The sequence below is a fragment of the Microcaecilia unicolor genome, chromosome 1 (assembly GCF_901765095.1).
Source record: "Microcaecilia unicolor chromosome 1, aMicUni1.1, whole genome shotgun sequence".
Classification (NCBI taxonomy): Eukaryota; Metazoa; Chordata; class Amphibia; order Gymnophiona; family Siphonopidae; genus Microcaecilia; species Microcaecilia unicolor.
In genome coordinates, this window is record NC_044031.1 from 382,844,822 (window position 1) to 382,872,520 (window position 27,699).

The 27,699-nt window shown below is 43.7% G+C and overlaps 1 protein-coding gene across 2 annotated transcripts in view; it reads right to left on the bottom strand.

The window, feature by feature from the left end:
• Nucleotides 1–27,699, bottom strand: part of ACO2 (aconitase 2) — a 175,711-nt gene that overhangs the window by 132,724 nt on the left and 15,288 nt on the right. For both annotated transcript variants that reach the window (XM_030210349.1, XM_030210356.1), the window contains exons 2-4: nucleotides 24,554–24,696; nucleotides 11,422–11,680; nucleotides 85–177 (exon numbers count right to left, since the gene is read on the bottom strand). In XM_030210349.1, coding sequence (XP_030066209.1) covers nucleotides 85–177; nucleotides 11,422–11,680; nucleotides 24,554–24,696 — 495 coding nt within the window. The remainder of the gene's footprint in view (nucleotides 1–84; nucleotides 178–11,421; nucleotides 11,681–24,553; nucleotides 24,697–27,699) is intronic.

The following is a 27,699-nucleotide window of genomic DNA, read 5'->3' on the forward strand; positions in this document are numbered from 1 at the left end:
GCTAGTATGGGCTCCATAAAGAAAGGAAGCATTTGCATGCAGCTGGGCAGTTTATCAAGAGAAGTACAAGAATCAATACTATACCTGATGGATGATACCAGAGCCAGGTTTCCAGAATCCCACTCCATATTTAGCACCCGACGTGGCCAAGAAGTTATACACCTCCTGGTTAACATCCTAGTGCCAAAAGGAAAAATAAGATCAATACAAATATCCAACACTTATAGCTAATCTAAATGTTGCCTCCCTTGGGGATGTGGGCTATCAAGAATAACAGTAACAACAAGAGGGAGAGCCAGTGGCAGCAGCAGCAGCAGCAGCAGCCTCAGTTGAATTATCATGATTTGTGAGGGTTTTATGTCTGCATACTGATTTAGTCTTTGCACTCATGACCTATACTCCTGGGGGAATTTCACAAAACACACATACACACTCACACAAAAAAAAACAATAATTCAAAATTCTGCAAAAAAATTTTGAAAATTCTTGCAGAATTTTAAAATACTGTACACAATCATGCACACTTTGTGAATATTTTGTGTAGAATTACCCCATCATAAAGCCCAACATCCCCCCTCAACTCTCTATCTTGCTCTTGCTGCAGTTCTCTCCCCAACTCCCAGTAAGGACCCCTCCAATCCTGTGTATCACCAAGGCTACCCCCTATGCACTTTCACTCACCTACCTTCTCACCAATCACCAGACATATACACCACCTCTCTATTTTACTCCCCTGTCCCCCACACATACTCCCCCTCACCAACTAACCCAATCTCTCATTTCTCTCCCAAACACATATATAGCTTGCTTCAGAGAACCCCACTTCCCTGGCATACAACCCCCAATTTGCTCGAGGGGACCTCCTCCATACGAACTTGCTCAAACAACCCCCACCCCCATGGCATACCCATCCTAACTTGCCCAAGCAATCTCCCCCCCCCATTCCTATGGCATCCCACCCCAGCTTCCTCCAATGACCAACACTTCCCTCTTGCCCCTTTACTCCAGCGATCCCCACCCTCACCTTGCTCCAGTGACCTCTACCCCTGCAGCACATCTGATTTGCTGATGACACAAAGTTATTCAAAGTTGTTAAATCGCGACAGGATTGTGAAAAATTACAAGAGGACCTTACGAGACTGGGAGGCTGGGCGGCTAAATGGCAGATGACGTTTAATGTGAGCAAGTGCAAGGTGATGCATGTGGGAAAAAAGAACCCGAATTATAGCTACGTCATGCAAGGTTCCACGTTAGGAGTTACAGACCAAGAAAGGGATCTGGGTGTCATCGTCGATAATACACTGAAACCTTCTGCTCGGTGTGCTGCTGCAGCTAGGAAAGCGAATAGAATGTTGGGTATTATTAGGAAAGGTATGGAAAACAGGTGTGAGGATGTTATAATGCCGTTGTATCGCTCCATGGTGCGACCGCACCTTGAGTATTGTGTTCAATTCTGGTCGCCGCATCTCAAGAAAGATATAGTAGAATTGGAAAAGGTGCAGAGAAGGGCGACTAAAATGATAGCGGGGATGGGACGACTTCCCTATGAAGAAAGATTAAGGAGGCTAGGGCTATTCAGCTTGGAGAAGAGACGGCTGAGGGGAGACATGATAGAGGTATATAAAATAATGAGTGGAGTGGAACAGGTGGATGTGAAGCGTCTGTTCACGCTTTCCAAAAATACTAGGACTAGGGGGCATGCGATGAAACTACAGTGTAGTAAATTTAAAACAAATCAGAGAAAATGTTTCTTCACCCAACGTATAATTAAACTCTGGAATTTGTTGCCGGAGAAAGTGGTGAAGGCGGTTAGCTTAGCAGAGTTTAAAAAGGGGTTGGACAGTTTCCTAAAGGACAAGTCCATAAACCGCTACTAAATGGACTTGGGAAAAATCCACAATTCCAGGAATAACATGTATAGAATGTTTGTACGTTTGGGAAGCTTGCCAGGTGCCCTTGGCCTGGATTGGCCGCTGTCGTGGACAGGATGCTGGGCTCGATGGACCCTTGGTCTTTTCCCAGTATGGCATTACTTATGTACTTATCTCTCCATGCTGGCTCTAGCCGCCCCTCCTCCCCGTGGCTCCATATCTTGCTCCAGTGACGCTTATCCCCATGACACATATCCCCACAGCTTGCTCCATACTCCTCCCCCACCCATTGCTCCTACCTTAATCTGCTACTTTCCTTCCTACACCAATCGTAGCAACAAGAGGACATGAATACCTGCTCATTGGTTCGTGTCTTCCTCCTCTGCCGTCCTAGGCCTGATTTTCATTTGAACTGCAAACTATACAGAAGCCCAAACTGTTAAAACAAACTGTCGGGCCTAGGGTAGCAGAGGAGGAGGACACAGTTCACTGCAAAGTGCACCTCCTTCTCTTGCTGTTGCCGAAGCCATTGTCCATAAAGAATTCTACACAGTTGGAGTTGAGACATGGAGACAGGAAGTAGAGACAAGCAGGCAGCGAGGTGAAATTTAGGGGGCCTATGGATAGATTAGCACAGAAGTATGTGAATCTACTCAACTACTGTGACTGGCCACAGGTGGGCTATATTTTATTTTTATTTTTTCTTACATTTGTAACCCGCACTTTCCCACTCATAGCAGGTTCAATGCGGCTTACATATTATATACAGGTACTTATTTGTACCTGGGGCAATGGAGGGTTAAGTGACTTGCCCAGAGTCACAAGGAGCTGTCTGTGCCTGCAGTGGGAATCAAACCCAGTTCCCCAGGACCAAAGTCTACCACTCTAACCACTAGGCCACTCCTCCAATTTATTATGGGCCTTAAGGCATTTCTGGAATAACAGCTAGCTTAGGTTTTATATATCAAAGGAAGTGAAGACTTATGCAACCCAGACTTTTTGGTTTCTTATTTTTTAAATCTTTTTAGATTTGGTCTTTCATGTTCAAAGTGTAGAGTATGTTGTGTAGATTGGTGAAACTCCCACTTTAACGCATTCTTAATTGTATTTTTAAACAGCAGCATGTGAAAACTTTTACAAGCACTGTATACGGTAGAGCAGGAGCTCTCAACTAGAGAATGACACAGGGACAGGGACCTGCTGTAACCGCGGGGATGAGGACAGAGCTTGCGGGCACAGGGCAGGGAGAGATCCCGAGGGGACAGAGACGGAGCCCAAGGGGATGGGGCCAAACTTTGTCCCTGTGTCATTTTCTACTTTGAAGCCTGTTAATGAACTGGACTCTTATTTATATTTGAGTGATGCCTACAGTGGTATTTTGATTTTTTGGGAAAAACAAGCAAACAAGCTGGCCACAACCAGCAAAATTTGCATGGGGGATCCTGTACATCCTGCTACCAGTGCATCTTCTATTGCAGGAAGGACTGTGGAAGACAAAAGAGTTGACTGAATCCTGAGACCGTTGATGACTTCTTATTCATCCACAGATTAAAATATCATAAAAGTGCTTCACAGGGCATATTTTTCCCCTCTAGGGCATACAGAACGGGTTGTACTTTGTACACCTGGACATCTTAACAGGATGGATTAGGATTCCTTGGGGTAGTAAAAATCAGCTATTGTTGGGGTTGGAAGGGTAAAGGGTGGTGGTGCTCACTGTTATTATTATTTTCCATTTGTAATTTATACACAATAGCCGCACAGCATATTGTTCCTTTTTATACTTTAATAAAAAGATTTAAATATAAAATCATAATTGTTCGAGGCTTCTGCAAATGAGAACAGAGCCCATGGGGACGGGGACGGGGCAGGGACAAACTCTGTACCCGTGTCATTCTCTATTCTCAACCCAGAGTTCGGAACACATCAAGGCAGTCTGGTTTTCAGGATACCCACAATGAATATGCATGAGATACATTTCCATGCACTGCCTCCAATGTATGCAGATCTCTCATACATATTTATTGTGGATATTCTTTGTGCTATCTTTAGATGGCTTTTACTGTTGTTTTCCTCTGCCTTGACCATTACATTACATAGCTATTCGCTATTCAGTTTTTTTTTCCGGGACTACACACAGCAATTCAGCTGTTCCTTCCTCACTTCGTACCTCAATGGCTTTTAATTTTGCCCCCATCATACATTGCTAATCCTACCCTCCTGCTCCCGCCCTTTTTTTTTTTTTTTTAATTATCTGGTCCTTTTTTTGGTGGTGGGGGGGAGAGAGATCTACTGTATTTCAGTATGGTCACACCCAGTGCTGGTTATGCTGAGCCATAACTGTAACTGGAAATCACATCTTGGTGATCTTTGGGTTGATGACTTTACACTGTATTAAATTTACTGCCTCAGTGTAAGAAAGAATAGAATAAAATATGAAGCAACCCAAGATTTATGCAGCTCATACCACTACTGCTAAATATTGGAAGCCACCTCCCTCTGAGGTATTCTAAACAGCAGCAAATTAGCGAGATATCTGGTGCTAAGTGAGGTGTCAGCAATTTATTCACATCAATGGGTATTTTTTGATTACCTGGAAAATACATTGTGACAATTAATTAACATCAAACACTGAATCTCTACAACTACACTCAAAAATTAAGTGTAAACTAAACAAAGGCAAAAGGAAGTGGAATATAAATGCAACACAGCATGGAAAGAGTTGCATACCTGTACCATGGTTACTTCTTGAACAACAGGATAAACCAGCCACACATTAGTAACATCATCCTGATGGAGGCAGGTCAAATTGCTCCCCCAGAGCCCAAAAGAGTCCAGAAAAACTAAGTATGTGCTAGTGCTGCCCCCACACAGTCACAGCTCCTCCCCTCAATCAATTCCAAAGCTTAGGCTATTTCAACCATAAGGCGAGGTAGGCGAGACTGTGTGGCTGATTTATCCTGCTGTCCAAAGAGAACCTATGTGACAGGTAAGCAATTCTATTTTCTCCATGGACAAGCAGGACAGAATTAGCATCCTACAGGCTACTCCCATGCCAAGGGTAGGTAGTGCTTTTAAAGGAGATAGAAAAACCCTTGCTACTTAGAAGTTTATCAAAAGAGGAATCAGTTAATTCAAGGCCTCTTCCCATGCCCATGTTAAGTATTAAGATAAAAACAATAATTGTTTTGTTTTCAGTATTTAATGTTTCCTCTACTGTATATGTATACTTTATTTTCTGCCTAGAGTTTTAGAAAGTGCAGGTTAAATTGTTAAATAAACAGAAAATAAATAAATCAAAAGTTTTGGGGGGTAAAATATTCCTAATCAGGAATGAAATATGGGTGTCTTTCTCTCTTTTCCATTCCTTTTGGGGGAGGGGTCCCCATTAAACATTCTGAAGGAATATCAAGAACATAATTCACATATCCTATAAGGTTCATCACTTGAAACTCTGGGCAGAGTGAGATGATGGTTAACACTCAACACTGAAAACTATTTGTTTTCTTTTAATACCTAAAGGGTTCAAGATGATGTAAGGCTTAAATTTAGCCTTTCAAATGAAGCCCTTAAGCAGCGGAATCAATTGGAAGTTTCTTATTTTAACCTGACTCAGTATTTGAGTAAAGGATTCTGCTTGTTTGAACTGCTATACAATAGCCGACCATGAGCTCCATGTGATTACATGTGGCAATCTGTGGTGGAAAAGGATTATTTTCTCTTTCTTTTCTTTTTATTCTATTTTCTTTATTCTTTTTAAATAAGCCTAGATATAGTAGGCACAGGACACCAACATATGTAATTCATAATTCCAGTAATGCATACAATTTCACAGTGATCACATAAGGCAAGATTATCTATTGAAAGAGTAAATTACTGATTTAAATATCTTTTAAAACTTAATAGTCAAAAAACTAAGGCCTTGTTGTTTAGTTATTCTTCTATCATTACTCCACTGAATATTAAATTCAGGGGGATCCCTTTTGACTGAAAGATCAGCTAGAATATTGGGAAAACTGGACTCGGGACTGACCTTTAAACTAAGGTAAATAATTTAGGGGCCCTTTTATGAAGCTGCAGAAGGACTACTGCGGCAACAGAACGCAGCAATTCAGCCCAACCACAAGGCTCCTGGGTACTGCTCTTGAATTTGACCATTCATGAAAACACAGATTTGCCTACCTGCTGAAGATGTCATACCAAGAAAGGTGCTTTCTTTCCAACACCATAAAGTGAATTTCTCTATGAGTCCAGCTGTGGACTTAAGCCTCGTGACAGTGCTGTAGCAGCAGGAAGTGGCTGATCTGCTCTTATAAAAAGCAACATTTTTTTTGGTGGCAATTGAACAAACCCATCTGAAATGTTTTGGTACTGTAAACAGAGGGGCATTTTAATGTTGGAGCTTACTCAGTTGTCTGTAGCATGAACAGGCAAGGCTAAGCATGATTAAGAACTATGGTGCCCAAGCTAGTTTCTGGCCGGTCCATGTTGAGTTCCTTTGAGAGCAAAGAGGCACCTTTAACTGCAGTTGCTGTGAGCTGTCTACTGGAGCAGCAGAGGTTAACTAATAAAAGACACCCAGAAAACAGTTTAACTGTCTGTAGCAGGTTGGGAGGGGGTTAATTGTATCTCAAGTGCTATGGTATATGAGGGAGAAAGAGAAAGCAAAAAAAAAAAAAAAAAAAAAGGAATGAATTGCTTCCTCTAATGAATAAAGTTAACCGAAGGAAGAGCTGCAGCTGCACAAGATGGAGCACTCACCCATCCCAAGAGCTGCAGCTGCACAAGATGGAGCACTCACCCATCCCAAGACAGTTTTTCTAGCCTCTTCTGGCTCCATCAAGATAACGTTACCCATGCATGGCAAATTCTATCCTGCTTGTTCATTGAGAAAGGAAAAGGAGATGAAATAATGGTGTGGGAGAAGTGATTATTTGAGACAGACCAAAAAAAAAAAAAAAAAAAGACAACAAACTGGGACAGACTATCATAACGGAAGAGAATAAAGGAAAGAAAAGAAAAACAGGCTTTTTAATAACTGTCACTTCAAATTTGCTACAGTTTTCACCAGGGGCGTATCTGCGTGGGGCCTCAGGGGCCTGGGCCCCCGCAGATTTTGCCCTGGCCCCCCCTACCGCCATCAACCCTCCCCCGTGCCCGTTCTTACTTTTGCTGGCGGGGGACCCCAACCCCCGCCAGCCGAGGTCTGCTTCCACCTGCCGCTGCCTTCAAAACTTCTTCTTCAGCCGGCGGGGGACCCCAAACCCCCGCCAGCCGCCCCGCGCTGTTTAAAATTCATCTTCGGCCTCCGTGGCCGTGCTGCTGGGATAGGCGGCGCTGTTGAAATCCACTTCGGAGTCTGACGTCGTTGTACGTTGTACGTGCTGCGACGTCAGACTCCGAAGTGGATTTCAACAGCGCCGCCTATCCCAGCAGCACGGCCACGGAGGCCGAAGATGAATTTTAAACAGCGCGGGGCGGCTGGCGGGGGTTTGGGGTCCCCCGCCGGCTGAAGAAGAAGGTTTGAAGGCAGCGGCAGGTGGAAGCAGACCTCGGCTGGCGGGGGTTGGGGTCCCCCGCCAGCAAAAGTAAGAACGGCAGCGGGGGAGGGTTGGCGGCGGGAGGGGGGTGGAGAGACTAAGTCATTGGTGGCGGTGGGGGCTCGGCGGCGGGGGGGGGGCGGCGGGGGGGGGGCGCTAAAATGTGCCCCCTCCCTCTGGCTCTGGCCCCCCCTACCGCCGGAGTCCAGATACGCCCCTGGTTTTCACCAACTGCTATACAAAACCATGTGCAGTTGATACTGCTAAACAAAATCTGTTGCAGCATTCCTTAGTCAGGCCTAACTTCTCCATGTTTGTCTCTGCAAAGAAAGGAGAAGCATAACCCACCCCCAAGCATCCAGCACTCCATCGCCCGCTGTATAAGAAGTCTGTCTTATCTTTTCAGAAATGCTCCCTGTTTCATGTGCAGGACCCAAGAGACAGGCAGAGCTCCGGTCTGAATGCATGGTTGAGATGATGGTGCAGGGATGGGGATTTAGCTTTATTAGGAACTGAGGAACATTCTGGGGAAGGGCCTGTTCTGAAAGGATAGGCTCCACCTTAACTGGGAAGGAACCAGGCTGCTGGCACTAACATTTAAAAAAAGAGATAAGAGCAGCTTTTAAATTAAAATGGGGGGGGGGTGAACTGACAGTCACCCAGGAGTGCATAGTTCAGTGTGGAGTATCCTTGAAGAATTATATTGAAATAGTATCTTCAGGGAATCCCAATAGAGAGATTTCAATAAAGGTGAAAGAAAGTCAACAAGAGTGTTCAATGGGAGAACAGAGTAAATAATGCAAATTATCCCCATTAATTTCAAAGCAGCCTGTAGAAGCAAGGAAAGGAAAAAAAGACAATTTGAAGTGTCTATATACAAATGCTAGAAGCCTTAAAAATAAGATAGGAGAATTGGAGTATATGGCACTAAATGAAGAGGTAGATATAATAGGCATTTCAGAGACCTGGTGGAAAGAGGACAATCAATGGGACACTGTGTTAGCAGGGTACAAATTATATCGCAATGATAGAGTGGATCAAATTGGACGGGGGGGGGGGGGGGGGTTGCACTAAAGAGGGAATTGAGTCATTCTACATGAAACAGATAGCAGCGTGGAATCTTTATGGATAGAAATTCCAGGTATGACAGGAAGGAGTATACTGGTAGGGCTCTACTACCATCCACCAGGACAGAACAGACAGATGAAAATATGTTTACAGAAATTAGGAAAGCTGGCAAACTGGGCAGCATGGTTAAAAGTGAAGTGAAAAGAGGCTATTAGAGCCAAACGAACATCCTTCAAAAATGGAAAAAGTATCTCAATAAAGAAAATAAGAAGCAACACAAGCACTGTCAAGCCAGAGGCTAAAAGAGACTAAGAAAAAAAATCTTGCCGTGAAAACTCACGGTAACACTTTTGTCAGGTATATCAGAAGCAGAAAGCCTGCGAGGACTGTGGGACCATTAGATCAGGAAAGAACAAAAGGAGCATTTAGGGAGGACAAGGTCATAGCGGAATTATTTGCTTTGGTCTTTATGGAAGAAGATGTAAGAGAACTACCTATACCAGAGATGGTTTTCAGGGGTGACGGTGTGGAGGAACTGAAAGAAATCTCGATGAACTTAGAAGATGTACTGAGCCAAATTAAGAAGTTAAAGAGTGATAAATCATCTGGACCGGATGGTATACACCCCAGGGTATCGAAAGAACTCAAACATGAAACTGCTGATCTGCTGTTAAGTGATCTGTAACCTGTCACTAAAATCCTAAATAGTATCTGAAGACTGGACAGTGGGCTACATGATACCAATTTTTGAAAAGGGTTCCGGGGTGATCCAGGAAATTACAGACCAGTAAGCCTCACTTCAGTGCTGGGCAAAACAGTGGAAACTATTCTAAATAATAAAATTACAGAACACGTAGACAAATTTAATAGGACAGAGTCAGCATGGATTCAGCCAAGGGAGGTCTTGCCTCACCAATTTGCTTCATTTCTTTGAAGGCTTGAATAAACATGTGGATAAAGGTGAGTCGGTTGAAAAAGCATATCTAGGTTTTAAGAAAGCTTTTGACAAACTACCTCATGAGAGACTCCCAAGAAAATTAAGGAGTCATGGGATAGGAGGCAATGTCCTTCTGTGGATTAAGAGTTGGTTATTGGACAGAAAACAGAGGGTAGGGTTAAATGGCCATTTTTCTCAATGGCGGAGGGTGAATAGTAGAGTGCCACAGGGATCTGTACTGGGACTGGTGCTATTTAACATATGTATAAAAGATCTGGAAATCGGAATGACAAGTGAGGTGATTACATTTGCAGATGACACAAAATTATTCAAAGTTGTCAAAACGCATGCAGACTGTGAAAAATTGAATGACGTTAGGAAATTGGAAGACTGGGCATTCAAATGGCAGATGAAATTTAATGTAGACAAATACAAAGTGATCCACATTGGGAAGAATAATCTGAATCATAGTTATCTGATGCAAGGGTCCACTTTAGGAGTCAGCACTCAAGAAAAAGATCTAGGTGCCGTTGTAGACAAATACTCTAAACTCTTCTGCCCAGTATGCAGAGGCAGTCAGAAAAGTAAAAAAAGATGCTATGAATTATTAGGAGAGGGATGCAAAATAAGACAAAAAATATTATAATGCCTGGTGCGACCTCACCTTGAGTATTGTGTTCAATTCTGGTTACTGTATCTCAAAAAAGATATAGTGGAATTAGAAAAGATTCAAAAAAGAGCGACCAAAATGATAGAGTGGATAGAACTGCTCCCATATGAGGAAAGGCTAAAGAAGTTAGGGCTCTTCAGCTTGGAAAAGAGAAGGCTGGGGTGGGGGGAAATATGATTGAGGTCTACAAAATCCTGAGTGGTGTGGAGCGGGTGGAGGTGAATCAATTTTTCACTCATTCAAAAAGTACAAAGACCAGGGGACACTCAGTGAAATTGCATAGAAATACTTTTAAAACAAATAGAAGAAAATATTTTTTTCACTCAAAGAAGAGTTAAGCTCTGGAACTGGTTATCAGAGGATGTGGTAACGGACGGTGGTTAGCGTATCTGGGTTTAAAAAAGGTTTGAATACATTCCCGGAGGAAAAGTCCATTGTCTGTTATTGAGATGGACATGGGAGAAGAAACTGCTTGCCCTGGGATTGGTAGCATGGAATGGTGTTACTAATTGGGTTTCTGCCAGGTACTTGGATTGGCCACTACTGGAAGCAGGATACTGGGCTAGATGGACCATTGGTCTGACCCAGTATGGCTATTCTTATGTTCTTATCTTGGAATCTGCACCTAATTTTCCAACAGGTCTCAAATCTCTACAATTAGGAATCTCAGATTTCTGCAAAGGCACAGAAGAGTTTAGGATCAGGAAAATTATCTGGCACATTTCCATATTACTACATATTTATATGCACAAAATCCATTTCTATACTGCTTCTCTAAGCCAAAGAGGACATTTGAAGTAGTTTACAAAAATACACATTGAAAATAGCCTTTAAGAAAATAAGTTTTATGGCCTGTGTATCTAGATTTTGTTCACCTTTTTCATTTAATTCCTTGTTTTTGCTCCTCTTCTTTTTACTCTTCTATATGTTGTATCTCCCCTCATCAAAAGCTCCTATTTTCTTCTTCTAGCTTCTCTCTCAGCCTCCCTTATATCCCTACCAGTTTTCAGCCCTTTCTTGTGTTTTAATTTCTTCCATTCCCAATTTTTTATGGCAGGCCTCCTCAGGCTCATCATAGCACTACCTTCCTCTACTGCTCTCTTTTCAGGCTGTTGCCTCCATCTCATTCCCCTATTCCTATTATCACTGCCTTTCTTCCCTATCTTATCCTAAGTCACTCAATGCTGCTGCTAATTCTTCTCCTTCCCTCTTCCACTCTTCTTCCTTGTATCCCCTGCAACTTCTGTCCATCTCCCATTTCACTTCCCTTACCCCACTATCCCAACCCTGCCAAGTCAAAAGCACTTGCCATTGCTTTGCAATACTGCATCATACCTTGGCCCTACGCAGGTCCTTATCGCCTCCAAGCTGAGCCTCGATGAGGTGGTCACAGTGAATGGTGGACGGGACAGCCACCTTAGGCAGTCCACTGCTAATAAACTGAAGCATCGCCATCTGGGCAGTGGCATCCTGCATAGCAACACGATTTGGACGCAGGCGCAGGTAGGTCTTGCCCCTCTCAATGTCCTGCTTAGCTGGGTCATCCAGATGGCCATAAACAATCTTTTCTGACAATGCTAAAGGTCGATTCAGCCTGTGAATAAGAATTAAGTCACAGCAATACTTACTATTTTAATAAGTGGGAAAATCATGACATCCAACATAAATTTGGAAAAGATGCTTGGCATAATGTCTCAACATGCTCATCAGATATTCAAGGCCCATACCATGTAAGGTTTTCAAGGTGAAAGCCTTAGACAAACTGTAGATTGAACCCATGAAGACCAACCAGAACTGGAAAGAGAATTTTCAGCACTGTGCACCTAACTTAGAACCCTAAGGAGGTCATCTCAGAAAGGTTTGTGGAATGTGCATGTGTAAATTAACAGGTTTACACATGTAAATGGCCCAGTTAATTTAAGTAGTGATTTTAGAAAAGTCTATTTACATGTGCATATCTGTGGTACTTACAGATCTTTATCTTTATTTAAAAATTTTATATACTTCCCTACAGACAAAAACTCCTCATTAAAGGCAGTGCACATAAAAGCATTCATAAAACCACAATACAATAAAAGAAAACCACATATATAACAAAACCATTTACAAATTAAGGAGCAATAACAAAAATAAATCATCTTCCAAAGAGCTAATTGCTGAATCATTAGGCAAGAAACACCTGAAGGGAATGTGTCCATGGTGGGTATAGCATGGATGGTATGGGGTGGCATGCAAATAGAGATAAGACGAGTGTGGAATATGTGAAGGGGTTGGAGACAGGTGAGTGGAGGTATGTAGGAGCATTCATTGTGTTTACGAAGTAGTATGTGTATGGATAGCAGGTGATGGTGTGTATGAGCACTTGATATGGTTTGTGCATGTAGAAGTATGTGTAGGGGATATGTGGGTTTGTGGAACTATTATTCCTTTTAAGGTGTGTACAGTCACAGAAGGTTCCTCACCTATCCCCCAGAAAGAGAAGAAAAAGCAGCAGAAACCTGTGCTAGCCCTGTAAGCATGGTAAAAACTTGCAGGTTGGCATTTCTCTATATTTCTCTCTTTCATTATGGGATAAGGATGTATCAAACTGCATGCTCACAAAGCCAGAACAGATGCAGTAGTAGGAAAAAAGGGAGATGCTTAAGAGGTACAAAGGTGAGGCAGGAGGCATTAGAAAATCTAAAATTTCTAAACTCCATCAGCAGAGCACGAGTTGCCCACCTGGTCTTGTCTTCGCTTTAGTATTTTCCTGGGCTACAGGACAGGAGACCCCCCAGCTCTGATCAGCAGAACACAGCACAGCAAAGTCAAGCCATAGAAACTCAGTACATTATCCAGAGACCCGCATGAACTAGCTCATATTAAGCCGGGTTTTGTCAAAGAGCACTTCACGCCGTGAATCTGTGGCCCTGAAGACTAATATGGTTATAAAAATTGCCCTTTTCTTTCATTTCAGGTACCTGTGTCCTTCAGTACCCGCATCCCTGGGTAATAACCAGGTCAGAAAAATACTGCTTAAATGACCAAGATGAACATTTGCAGGCCAAACAATTATCAGCTCTCTGCCACCTCTACAGATGTCCTACTTTCTTCAGTCACAGGATGAACTAGCAACCAGAGATCTACCTGGCAGGCTGCAAGTTCTGAAAGGACTTGAAGCCCTAATGAAAAAGCAGATGCTCACGTAGCTGGGTATGTTTGGCAAGCCTTGCCGAAGACTTAGGGGGTTAAGCAGTGACTACCCTAGAATTGCTGGTTATTCAAAAGAGCCTTGTGCTCTGGTATGGGAAAAGTAGGTGCTGGAGGAATTGAGTAGTATCTTGTATGATTGTCAACTGAAGAAGGGAGGAGTATGAGAACGAAGCCAAAAAAAAAATCTGTGCTGTATAAAGAGAAATCTTACAAGTAGCCATGCCCTGTGGCTGGAAGCTGGGATGTATTTTTGGCAGTATGGATAGAATATGCTTGATCTTATCCCATGGACTCAGGACCATATGCAGCTCCTTCAGTAACCTGCTAATTACCCATGCAAATGCTGCATAACCTTTCTAAAATGGCCCCTTTAGGGTCCTAAATTAGATGCATAGTGCTGAAAATTCTTTGTCCAGCTCTAGTCGATCTTCATGGGCTCCCTATTGAGTCTACAAATTTTGTTTAAGGCTTTGACCCTCACCCAGTGGACCAATATGATGAATATGACATCATGTTCCCCACTGGCCACTATAGTTCCAAGATGCAAATTTACTGGCATTACCCTATCTAAAACAATATTACCTGTGAGATCATCCCACCAACAATTTTCACTACTACAAGCTGCCCTACCCCCTCAGAGCGCTGAAATTTAAAATGAGCTTCTGCCATGCTTTATCTGCTTGAACAGTAGTTACTATGTATTTAGATGGAGTGTGAGAAAATATTGATTTTAGAGAGCACCAGTTCTCTTCTTAAAAGACTAACCTTTAGGGTATTCAATAAAGAATATACTGGAGATAGTTATAAAAACTTCCCCACTTGTTTTGCTTATTTTTTTTTTTTAATCTAAACCAAAAAGGGGATACAAAATCCAAAATCTTATACCAAAAAAGCTTTAAATAATAAATATGGGGGATCCAAGATGACTACGTGATCAAATGCACCCACGGGGCTTGAATCATGGAAACCTGGAGGTTCGACGCCAGTGAAGGCGGAGCAGGCGGATGTTCGGTCTCCTCTGTGCTCCCAACGGAGGGATCACCGCTGGCTGTTTCCTCCCCCCGCCCCCCCAGATTCTTGATAGCCAAGTAGATGGTGGAAAAATGATGCAGCCAACTGTACCTTCAATGGTCAAGTGGAGCAGAGAGCCTCGGGAGTAACTGTGCAGCAGCTGCAGAGGCCTGGGATAGTCATAATGGACTCTTTATGGGTTGCTATGTACTTCCTCAACACTACTCTAACTTCTGAGGCAAAAGTTGTGGGAGAGCTTTCTTATTCTAAGGGCCCTGTTTACTAAGGTGCGCTAGCATTTCTAGATCACGCTAAACGCTAGAGTCGCCAGTATGTTTCTATGGGCAACTTTAGCATTTAGAGAGTGCTAATCATTAGCACAGTGCTAAAAACATTGGCGCACCCTTAGCGCTGCTTAGTAAACAGGGCCCTCAAGACCTTATTGAAGTCCATTCCCAAGAGTTGTGTCAACAAGCTTCTAAGAAATTCTTTAGAAGCTAAAATTTGAGAACCTCAGCAAGTTAATGTAAACTTACTGAAGGATGCTGGGCTTGATGGACCTTCAGTCTGTCCCAGTACAGCAACACTTATGTATTTAAAAATGGAAAATTTGGAAAATCAAACCAGGAGGAACACTTTGCAGTTTTTAAATTTCCCCAAATCTCCTCTACTGGCACTTATTGATATGCTGCATAAATATATGAGAGAGATACTGAAAATACCATCAGAGTCCTTACCACCTTTGGTAAGGGTTCAATATTTGAATCTCTCAGTGCGCTCTAATGTTGCTACACAGGGGCATGAACAGTCTAATAGGAATATTACTGAGTTTCTGGAATCGTCTTTGGAATTGGTGACCCAAAGGACTATTTTAATAGCAACATTTGCATTGGAAATGGACCGAACTTTGACTCTTAATCTGAGTAATGGATGAACAATTTTTTGGTTCAAAAATAAGGAATTAATCCTGATTTATTGAGAATTACTCAGAAGCTGTGCCAGGAGTTTCTGGCTTTGAGGCCTAGAGCCCAGGAGCTGGGTTTGAAGTTTATAGTGAGGTTTCCTTGTTCTTGTGTTATTTTTTGGGGAAGTAAGTCTTACATGTTTTTTGAATCTAAATAGCTGGAAGAATTTCTTTTGTTTAGAGAAGAGGTAAGGATTCATGTATCTGTCTCACAATCCACTGAAGTTCGGCTAGTCTATGCAAGCGGCAGGAAGCGTTCTGTTTAGCTTTTAGTTTATATTTCCTAATTATACTTTCAACTTTGGATCTGCATAATACCTACTGTACCTGAATGTAACTCACCGTGAGCTACTATTGAAAAAGGTGTGAGCAAAATCCAAATAAATAATTGTGGTCAAAAATTGAAATGTTTATTTCCTTAATTTTCTCTTTGTTAAATTCTAGATGGGATTTTTCATTTGTCACAAAGTTATTATTTGTGATTGTTAAACTGAAAATTAAAGTTAAAAAGTAAATAAATAAAATATGTAGAAATGGAGTGGAGGAGTAGCCTAGTGGTTAGTGCAGTGGACTTTGATCCTGGGGAACTGAGTTCAATTCCCACTGCAGCTCCTTGTGACTGGGCAAGTCACTTAACCCTCCATTGCCCCTGGTAAAAAATAAGTACCTGAATATATGTAAACCACTTTGAATGTAGTTGCAAAAACCTCAGAAAGGCGGTATATATCAAGTCCCATTTTCCTTTCCCCTTCCCTGATGATTTTTTTTTTCTTTAATCAGGTACCCTGTTCTGCACAAGTGGGTGCTATCCCCTCCTACCAGCAGATGGAGGTAGAGAAAAAACTGATTTTAACAGTTACCTGTGGTGCTCCACGGAAAGATCCAGTATGCATCTGCCAAAGCAGCAGAGGATCCCTTTTTGTAACATGCCCATGCCCCATCAACCACTGTGGCTGCAACGAACAGCAAGAAAGCATACCACCACAGAGCGGCACTCGCTACCCTACATACTCCAGGATATAGCAATATCATGGGAACCTGTATTGCTATGAATTGTAAAATGTATGATATGACTCTTCTCATTCATCTTTTTTTTTTTAAACACTGAAAGGAAAAACACATAGCACACTCAGAGTCCTGGGCCTAAGTCTTCCAAGGGCCCTTGGCCTGGATTGGCCGCTGTCGAGGACAGGATGCTGGGCTCGATGGACCCTTGGTCTTTTCCCAGTGTGGCATTACTTATGTTCTTATGTACTTAAGGGCGGTTTGCAGAACAGTGTAGCTGACTAAAGGAAAGAAAATTATTCCTTAGCGCCTAGCTACACTGTTCTGCACAAGAGGGATGTACTGAAGCAGATCTACTGGTCGAGGGAAGACAAGGCTCCCTGAATGACAGCTCTGCCACAGTCCAAACAGGCTCTTGCTGACATGTCCAATCTATAGTGTCTGACAAAGGAATGGCGTGACGACTAAGTCACCATGCTACAAATCTCTTCAGGTGCCACCGCCCAGGCCTGTCCAGGAAGTAGCTTGAGTCAATTTGGAGTGGGCCCAAGGCACTGGATGATTCTTGTAAACGTAGGCAGTCTCAATAGCCATCTTGATCCACCTCACAACAGAGGCATTGGAGGCTACCTGGCCCCTCCTAGGGCCATGAAAAAGAACAAAAAGGTGATCGGAAAGATGAAATTATTTGTCTCCTTCAGGTAGCATAGCAGTGTCCTTCAGATGTCCAGCTTGTGAAGCCTTCTGTCCACAGGAATAGAGCCCTCCTGCACAAAGGAAGGCAAACAAACCTCCTGATTCACATGGACCAAAGAAACCACCTTAGGGAGAAAGGATGGGACAAAGTGAACAGAAATGGAATCCTAAGCAATGGAAAGATATGGGTCCTGACAAGACAGAGCCTGCAACTCAAACTATTCAAGCCAAGGTGATGGTGACCAGAAAGACTATCTTGAAAGTGAGGTTTTTAATAGAAGCTGAATGCAGAGGCTCAAACAGAGCAACAGCAAGCTCTAGGAGAACCAGATGAAGGTCCCATAAGGGAAAGAAGGGACGTATTGGAGGGGGTGCAGCACCATGCCTCTCAGAAAATGGAACATTTCCTCATGCAAGCCCAAGGAGGTGTCCTTCACCTTACCCCGAAAACTGGAAAGAGCAGCCACCCGGATCCTCAGGGAGTCCAGTTCCAGACCCAGTACAGTCCCTGCTGCAAGAAGCCCAGAATATCGTGGACCTGAGCCCTTCAAGGTAACAGAGGCTGTCCTGCACACCAGGTTTCAAAATCCTTCCACACCCCAACATAAGCCAGAGACATGGAGGATTTCTAAGAACGGAGCAACGTAGAAATCACCACAGGAGAGAAACTGCATTTCTCTAAGCTCCTCCTCTCAATGGCCAGACATAAGCCAGAAGGGATCTGATCTTCCATTTTTACCAGCCATTACCAGAGAAGACCCCGACCTCTTGGCAATGGGAGCGGGTCACCCTCACGCACCTGTTGGAGGTCTGTGTACCACGACTGGCAAGGCCAATCCAAAGCTTCTAGCAAGACTAAGTGAGGATGACACACAAACCTGCACAATAGGTGGTCTATCAGAGGCCAAGGAGGGAAGAGGGGCTCCTCCATCAGCCATGGCTGAACTAGGGCATCTATCCCTTATGAAGCCAGCATCCTCTGATGTCTGAACAAATACTCCGCTTTCGCGTTGGCTGTGGAAGCCATGAGATCAAACCGAGGAGGGTCACAATGGTCCAGAAAGATCTGAAAGGCCTGCTGCCCCAGTTCCCACTCCCCCGGATCCAGGACACAGCAACTAAGAAAGTCTGCCTGTTCATTATCCTTGCTCATAATATGGACCACTAGGAGGGCCTGCAGGTGTCTCTCCTCCCACTGAAAGAGGCAAGCTGCTTCCAAGGCTACCACCTGACTCCCAGTGCCTCCCTGTTTGTTGACATAAGGACACTGTAGTGGCACTATCTGATATCACCATGACCACCTTCCCCTGAAGGAGCAGCAGGAATTACAACAAGGCCAGGAGAACCGCCCAGGATCCCAGACGATTGATGAACCAGGCTGCTTACTGCAGGGTCCAGGTTCCCTAAGCTACATAGCCCAAGCAACTCACATCCATGGTGACAAGTAAGCCCTCCCCCCTCAGGTGATGGACTGTGCTGTCCCACCAGGGCCAACGAATTCTCACTCTGGGTGAAATAAGCAGAAGACGGTGGGTCCTGAGAAATGGGAGCCCATCGAGACAGGAAGGCCCACTACAGGGGCCGTATGTTTATAGTTTATTGGAACTTACTATACTGCCCAAGCTAACTTGCAGAACTGAGTACATTACAGACTAAAATAACAGAGTTGGAAAGAACTACAATATTTGATAGGAAAGGAGTTATCAGTCAGCAGCATAACAATCAATCTATTACAAGGGAGGTGGACAAAAGGTCCGAAAAAGGGAAGGGAAGGTAACCAGAAAGGGAAGGGAGAGAGGAATAGAGCCCTCCAGGGAGTATGCCTTCTTGACCAGAACCCACTGGTCCGAGGTAATGTGGGCCCATTCAAAGAACAGGAGGAACAACATGGCCACCACTCACACTACAAAGGGGCCCGGTGCTTCCTCACTGGGCAGGACGGGCTGCTGGAGCACTGCCTGCGGTGGCTGAAGGGCCAGCTCTCCTAGGGCCCCAAAAGGAGACCAACGGAAAGGGCCTTCCAAGTACTGGGCAGAGCACACCGGGCTGGTCAGATATGGCTCACCCCACTGGAGTGACCTCTCAAAATGGGGGACTGCTGGGAAAACTTTGGCTGCAACTCAGGGAGACAAAGGGGTCTAGCCTCCCCAGGTCCTCCCTGAATAGAAGCATCCATCACCCAATGACAGAGCCACAGCTTGCAACAGACCACAACAGCTGAACGCACCGCTTGAGAGGCCAGGCGAACCAAATCATACAGGCCATCCACCAAGAAAACCACTCCAGACTCTAGGCGAGAAACTTCCATGGACTCCGACAGCTGCTGCAGCTAGCGCAACATGGCACGTGCCACCTAGTCACCACAGATAGCTGCTTGGACTCTACATGCCCCTACCAAAAAAGGCAAAAAAAACACAATTGCTGCTCCACCTGCTTATCTTGGAGCTCTCCGAGGGCCAAGCCACCCTGAACATGGAGAGCAACCACCTTAACGACTGAAGAAACAACAGCATTCACCTTAGGGTACACCCAGTACTTTTCCATCTCCTCAGGGGTGGAGGAATACAGGTGATCAAGGTCCTCAGCCCCCTTGAGAGCCTCATCTGGGACCTCACACCAGCATGTGGGCAAGAGCCTTACGAAGAGGAAAATGCTTTGGGAGCCCTGCAATGCCCTCCAAGAGAGAATCCCCTCAGAGGGGTCTGTAGGAGACTTGAAGTTACGGAGACTTGAAGTTACAGAGACTCTCAGGAGGTTCATCAATGAGACGAGAAAGCTCCTCATGATGAAAGAGCCAGACCACATGAGACTGTTCCTCCTCCTGTGGAAAGCGTCATCTCAATCTGAATCTGAGAAAGGCTGAGGGTCAAAGAGGACCTCCAGATTATTCCACGATGCCTCAGAGCAGACTGGGACATCTGTGCACCCCAATCCCCCCGTGGTCCTTGGCCCTGGCTGGGAACATCCAGGCCCCTAGGGGCCCCACAGCTAGCTGAGAAGCCAAGCCTCCTCCTTCAGGACTTGCTTGACCATTTGGGTCAAGCTCTGGAGCCAGAAAAAAAAACCCTCCAGGGCCTCCATCAGGACACCCCTTACAGGTGGACCTGAGGTGGGTGGGAAGGCAAGGCCCTCCCCTTCTGATGGGGGCTGTGAAGGATTCTTCTGCTGAGAAACAGCAGCAGGAAAAAAAAAAGACAAGCTGGGGCAAAATGGCCGCTGTTCCCACTGAGATCATCAGAACCACAGGTCTCAATGCCTTGAAGTAGGGAGAGGCAGCAGCTCAGGTGGCACCCCGACCCTCTTCCCCCCCCCCCCCCCCCCCCCTCCCCAGGCCATTTCTGAAGTCAGAAGCAGTCCATCAATGAAGGGACAGAGAGAGCCAGCAGAGGTGCTGATCTGCCGGCTCTTGCAGACTCTACAGCATCTGCTCGTAGGCATGCCTGGCCACATGGCCAGAATGTGTAAGCCTGCCCTGCCAGTACTCCTTGATTGCTTGAGTGTGCTCTGGGGTTTTTTTTGTTTGTTTCTTTTGACAAGGCTACTCAAACCTTGTTTTGTTTTTTTCTTTTCAGCAATAGAGACAGGCAAATCCAAATAGGATTTTTTTTTTAATTTTTTAAACTATGCCTGGTAGCTTCAAGGGAGCCCCGGGGGGGGGGAATTACACCCAAACAAGGTGAGTGGACAAGGAGGGGTGGGGGTGGGGAACTGCACCACTTCGGCAGGATCCCGTAGGACCAAGCCACAAGCCTCACCCAGTTGACGCTAAGAAGCAGAGACTGGGTAACCTGGGAACGGCCCTTAAGCTCAACCAAAGCTATGCGGCCCCAGCTGTGGCCAGCAGACCTGGGAAGTAGGACAGGGACCAGAAGCACCAGACAGAAGACCTACCATCTGCCGAGGTACAGAAAGTACTGGATCTTTCCATGGGGCACCACCAGGTAATACCAGTGAGGTCACTGGTAAAACTCAGGTTTTTCTCTAACTCCATCTGCTGGTGCAAGGGGATAACAACCACTTGTCTAGAACAGTGTAGCTAGATGCTAAGGAAAGAAATAATACAGCATCAGTTTGTTCTCATACAATGCATATGTTAAACATGTCCATATCTAAATTAAATTTCCAACACATTTTGGAACCAATCCTGCCTAAGTAGACTTATTTTAACACAGCTGATACCTAACAATCAGCCAGATGAAAACTGTCATAATGGAAAAAATACAAATGCAATAAATAAATAAAACTATGCAAGGCGGTGACACCTACAAGTAAAGGAGAAAAAGGGAAGGGAGACTCTGGAATAAGAATACCAGTGATAGAGAAAATCTAGAAGGGGCTGAAGTAGGTAGTCACAAATAACCAAAAAGCTAAGGGCTCCTTTTACAAATCAGCACTACAGATTAGAGTGCGGTGAATACAAAGAAGCCCATGGGAACTGAATGGGCTTCTTTGCATTCAGACCTCCACTAATCGGTAGCACCACTTTGTAGAAGGAGCCCTAAAAGATTTGTATAAATTTTCAACCACGACAACTTCATCTGATATCAGCTATATTAAAAGGTAGGCTTGATGCTGAAAAGTGTTGGGGATTTAATTCAGATATGGACATCTTTAATGTGCATACCATACGAAAACAAAATGAGAGTACTGATAGAATTGAAAAATGAACTGGCGGAACTATTGTTAGTAATATGTAATTTATCTTTAAATTCGAGCATGGTACCAGAAGATTGGAGGGTAGCCAACGTAACGCCGATATTTAAAAAGGTTCCAGAGGGGATCCGGGAAATTATAGACTGGTGAGCCTGACATCAGTGCCAGGCAAAATGGTAGAGACTATTATAAAGAACAAAATTACAGAGCATATTCAAAGTATGGATTAATGAGACAAAGTCAACATGGATTTAGTGAAGGGAAATCTTGCCTCACCAATCTATTACATTTCTTTGAAGGGGTGAACAAACGTAGATAAAGGCGAATCGGTTCATATTTAGGCATATTTTCAAAGCACTTAGCCTCCCAAAGTTCCATAGAAACCTATGGAACTTAGCCTCCCAAGGTGCTTTGAAAATATGCCTCATTGTGTATCTAGATTTTCAAAATGCCGTTTGACAAACTACCTCATGAAAGACTCCAGAAGAAATTGGAGGGTCATGGGATAGGAGATAGTGTCCTATTGTGGATTAAAAACTGGTTAAAGGGTAGAAAACAGAGAGTAGGGTTAAATGGTCAGTATTCTCAATGGAGAAGGGTAGACAGTGGGGTTCCCCAGGGGTCTGTGCTGGGGCCGCTGCTTTTTAACATATTTATAAATGATCTAGAGATGGGAGTAACTAGTGAGGTAATTAAATTTGCTGATGACACAAAGTTATTCAAAGTTGTTAAATAGAGAGAGGATTGTGAAAAATTACAAGAGGACCTTACAAGACTGGGAGACTAAAAGGCAGATGACGTTTAATGTGAACAAGTGCAAAGTGATGCGCGTGGGAAAGAGGAACCCAAACTATAGCTATGTAATGCAAGGTTCCACGTCAGGAGTCACCGACCAAGAAAGGGATCTAGGCGTCGTTGCTGATATGTTGAAACCCTCTGCTCAGTGTGCTGAGGAGGCTAAGAAAGCAAATAGAATGTTAGGTATTATTAGGAAAGGTTGGAAAACAAAAGTGAGGACGTTATAATGCCTTTGTATTGGTTGATGGTGCGACCGCACCTCAAATACTGTGTTCAATTCTGGTCACCGCTTCTCAAAAAAGATATAGTGGCATTAGAAAAGGTACAGAGAAGTGCAACGAAAATGATAAAGGGAAAGGGACAACTTTCCCTATGAGGAAAGGATGAAGCGGCTAGGGCTTTTCAGCTTGGAGAAAAAGATGGCTGAGGGGAGATATGATAGAGGTCTATAAAACAATGAGTGGAGTGGAACGGGTAGATGTGAATCGTTTGTTTACTCTCTCCAAAAATACTAGGACTAGGGGGCATGCGACGAACCTACAAAGTAGTAACTTTAATACGAATTGGAGAAACTTTTTCTTCCCTCAACATGTAATTAAACTCTGGAATTCGTTGCCAGAGAATGTGGTAAAGGCGGTTAGCTTAGCAGGGTTTAAAAAAGGTCTGGACAGCTTCCTAAAGGAAAAAAGGCCATAGACCATTATTAAATTGACTTGGAGAAAATCCACTGCTTATTTCTGGGATAAGCAGCATAAAATGTACTGAACTTTTTCAGGATCTATTTGTGACCTGGATTGGCCACTGTTGGAAACAGGACGCTGGGCTTCATGGACCTTTGGTCTGTCCCAGTGTGGCAATACTTATGTACTTATGATGCTGTATTATTTCTAATTTGTATTAAAGTGTTTTTTTAATATAAGTTTTGTAATAAAAAATGTTTACCTAGCAAGTTCGATTGCTTTTGGATTTTGCATCCACTTTTCTTTTTTTTTTGGTACTAGATGGCAGGGGGTTTAGTCTAGTCTCTTTTTTTGGTTCAATCTAACCAGTTTACTCTTTTATGTCATACATAGTTACATAATCACTGTAACTTTGTAAGCTGCCTCGATTAAGACAGCATATAAATCTGACTAAATAAAAACATCATAAACTCTACTTTTTAAGGTCCTAAGAAAACTAGGAACTCAGCCCTAGTGAAAGCTCAAAAGGGACCAGTTAGGCTTCTACTTCTCAAAAGTTAAGTAACTAAGAATGTTTTTTTTCTTCTTTGCTAAAGATTAACACATGTTATCTGCAGCAAGGCCCATAGGAATAATACGGATCCTGTGGCAGATAACATGTATTACCCTTTAGTGAAAGACTCCCATGATGAAAAAATTGCAAATATGTTGCTAGATGCTGGAGATCAGGGTTATTAAGAAGCAAGGGACAAATGCTGAAGGACACAGGACTCCTACTCCCACTGCTCGCTTGTAAAACTGTGTGCCCGGTACTATAGCATATCCAAATATATTCCACACAAAAAAAAAAAACCCAGAATCAGAGAGAGCACTATGTGGACTTTGAAATGCCCTTTTCTCCTAAAAATACACCTGGTCTTCTCTTCCAAGGCTGCTCTGTGATAAAGTGCTTGAAGGGTGAGGAGGGCATCTGGACTGATGAAGTAGGCAATATTGTACAACACAGCATCCATATCCCACAGAAAGCAATGAGGAGCCTTCAAACAAGGCTCAGTCCTCCACAAAGATATTGTCCCAATAATGTATTTTGGAACTTTACAAAAATATCCACCACATTTTGGAATGTAAAAATCTGAAACTTCTATCCCTGTTTTGGAGAGATCTAAAGAAGTCAATCCCATTTATATAAATCTCTCTAACATGCCGTATGTTAAAAAGCTTATGCAGTGCTGTACAAGAGCAATGATGAATGTTTAAAAGGCAGCATGTTTATAAAGCACCGAGGTAACAAGATCAGAGAAGATTAAAGTGCAGTGGCCACTGCCACAAACAGCTCACATGCTTGGTGAAATATTCAGGACAGACCTGACTGCTTGCCACAGCCCTGTGTGCATGCTTCCTCTCGCCCCACCCAAACATTGAACTGTATCTACCACAGCTCAGCTGAGTATATTGAGAATTTCTATACCTTTTTCGCACAATCCCAATATTCTTCTGCAGCACTTCATAGTTGACATAGTTTTCAGGTTCAAAGCGACTCATGGCCACCTTGGCCCGCTGGCATAAAACAGCAGAGACATGGTACCTCCTTGCTCCATGGCCCAGGACTTGCTGCAAGAAGGGAAAAAACACACACTGCTTTAAATCTACATGCAAATATTGAAATTTCATTTTCTTTTCCTGGAGGCCCTTCCTCGGCGACCACTGTCAGTCCGCCCCTGCTGACCTTTTATTCTGTCTGTACACATGGGGGTACTAAAAGAGAGAGAAAGGTATTGCTGATCTCATCTGTTTCCCTTCTGGTTAAATCTGTCAAAAGAATTTTGTTCGTGCAGCACAAATTTAAGCATATGTCAAACAAAGACTTTCACACTTCTCTCATAAGCCAGCCAAATTGTTGAAGGATATCTGCTCTTCTGATAAGCACGCTTGGACTCAGCCAAACTCAAAGTTGTTGAAAGTAGATTGTTTACTGCTGTACTAGTAGTCATTGATTGATGTGTTTGTTAACTAAAAGCCATTTACACATTTTGCTTGATTAAATATTTCTTTAACAAAGGTAGTAACCATTTTTGTCTTTGTGTCCTCTTGTCTCCGCAAATATGGTAGCCCTAAATTTCCACTCTCAAAATGGCTGCCGACCGTGACCGCTTGCAGCAGTCTCACAAGATTGCCACTAGAGGTCATGGCAGCCATTTTGAGAGCAGAGCCAGCACAGGCATGAGCAACTGAGGATCATTCTTGCCCTCACTACACCCCTAAACTGCCAGAGATTATAAGATAAGCAGAGAAAGAGACAATACCTGTTCGGAGGTGAGGAGGCGGATGGGAGACAAACAGAACAAAGCACAAAATTTTGGCTTTCACAGAAAACACATGGTCAGTTTTGGCTGAAACTGAAACCGGGCAGAAAAAATTATTTTGGACCACTTTTTGGCACCATAACTGAAAATGAAATTTGGTGGGCCTCTTCTACCACATACCAAATTTCACTGCAACTACTGGTCATCAGAGAGTACAGAAAAGACCTCCTTGGAAGAGCAAGGGTCAAAGTACCTTCAAGTCAATCATCAGGACTGACTCGAGTTCACCAAACCCTCTACAAGAATGTGAACATACAAAGAACAAAGTCTAACCAGAGTTGAGCCTCTTGGTGATACTTTATGTTTAAATCTGTTTATTAAAGAGATAATAATACCGTTTACAGGGCTATACTCGAAAATACAACTGAAGAACTTTAACCATATAACATACAGTCGATAGCCTCTAGTAGTTTAGACAGTTTTCCTTTTAGTTTTTTGAATCCCCCCTTCCCCCCCATCCTCCCCCCCCCCCCCCCCCCCCTCCCATCCCCAAAGATCAATTATGGATATGGAGTCAGATAGTTGCTATTCAGCCCTGCAACTTATGAGGTTACACAACATTAAGTTCATATCTAGGCTACAAAACATGGCTGTGCTTTTAGGTCAAGCTATTCCGGCTATCCTCCAGGGTTCACCCCGTATTATAACTCATAATAACATAGGTCTCGAAGATACATAGGCCAGTACATCGTTGACTTTTACATTATCTCTTTCATCTTATCACAAAACCGTATCACCTCCCTTTTCTCTGTCACCGCACCAGGGCAAACCCATCCATTCAGCCTTTAAGAATTCAAAATTCTACTTCTAGCCACTTCCGTTAATGAGTCCCAAAAGGGGGCCCATGTCAGGCAAAATAACTCCCCTCTGGGTGAGGCCAAGTCGCCCACTGCTCTGCGTTCTAAAGAGCATAGGAAGATCATTCTCGCTCGCCATTGAGACAAAGTTGGTGAGTCTGGTGTAATCCATAAGTGTAAGATGACCTTCTTACCCAGTAAAACCGTTCTTTTAAGAAACGGGCGCAACCCTTTAGGTGTTCTTTGGGCCAAGTGGAATTTATGGAATAATAGTTGTGGCTTTTTCCGCCAAGTAATCTTCCACATTTCCGACACATGATAACACACCTGTGTCCAAAATCGGGCTATTCTGGGGCAAGTCCAGAACATGTGGCCAAGCCTCGCTGGGGAGTGACCACACTTCCGACATCTGTCTTCCTGTCCCATATGAGCTCTCCATGCTCTATGTGGAGAAAAAAACATTCGAGACAGGAATTTATACGCCGTTTCTTGCAGCACCACACTCTCCGAAATTCTGGAAATGTCCAGAAAGCATGCCCTCAAATATTCAGATTGAATATTCACTGATAGTTCTTTATTCCATTGTGCAGCCAATTGTTCATAATCATTCTCACCTAGTTGTTCCCGGATTTCCGAGTGGTAGTATTTTAAGGGGACAGACCCCTGAGCATCCAAAGCTAAAAGAGACATCAGTCGACTCCATATCTGGGGACTCAAATGTGTGGGTGGAAGGGATCGCAAATAATGTCGTAATTGAAAGGAGGCAAAAAAGTCTCTACTAAGTGTACCAAACTCTCTATCTAAATCCTCCATAGTTTTTAAAATGCCCTCTTCTGAGTATAACTGGTGAATGTATCTGATACCACGTGTTTCCCAGTCTGAAAAAAGCCGGGCTGTGTTCCCCGGGGGGAAGTGACTGTTGCCTCGTATCGGTAGCAGCGGAGTGCAAGTCGCATGAAAGCCGAATTTGCGGCCCAGCCAGTGCCAAGTCTGTCTTAGTGGAGACACCACTGATGTGAAATATCGGGGCGTATTTACTGTCCCTGGTGCAGCATGCAGCCATGAACTAAAATGACGGGGGAAAAACACTTTGGTCTCCATATTGGTACACGAAAAGTAACTCGTGTCACGAAACCAATCTGAAAGGTGTCGCATATTACTGGCCACAGAAAAGAGCTTTAGGTTTAGGAGTCCCAACCCCCCTTTAAGTCTGGAGAGATATAATTTAGAGACTGGTAATCTTGGTTTTTTCCCCTTCCATAGATATTTGGTGACCACCCTCGTCAACATCAAGTCTTCTTTGTTCTTGAGAAACAAGGGTAACACCTGCAAGACATAAACCCATTTTGGGACTAGAATCATGTTGTAAAGGGCTATCCGCCCCATCAGGGAGAGGGGCAGAGTTGTCCACGTCTGCAGCGTCTGTCTAGTTTTCAGTTTAAGAGGTTCTATGT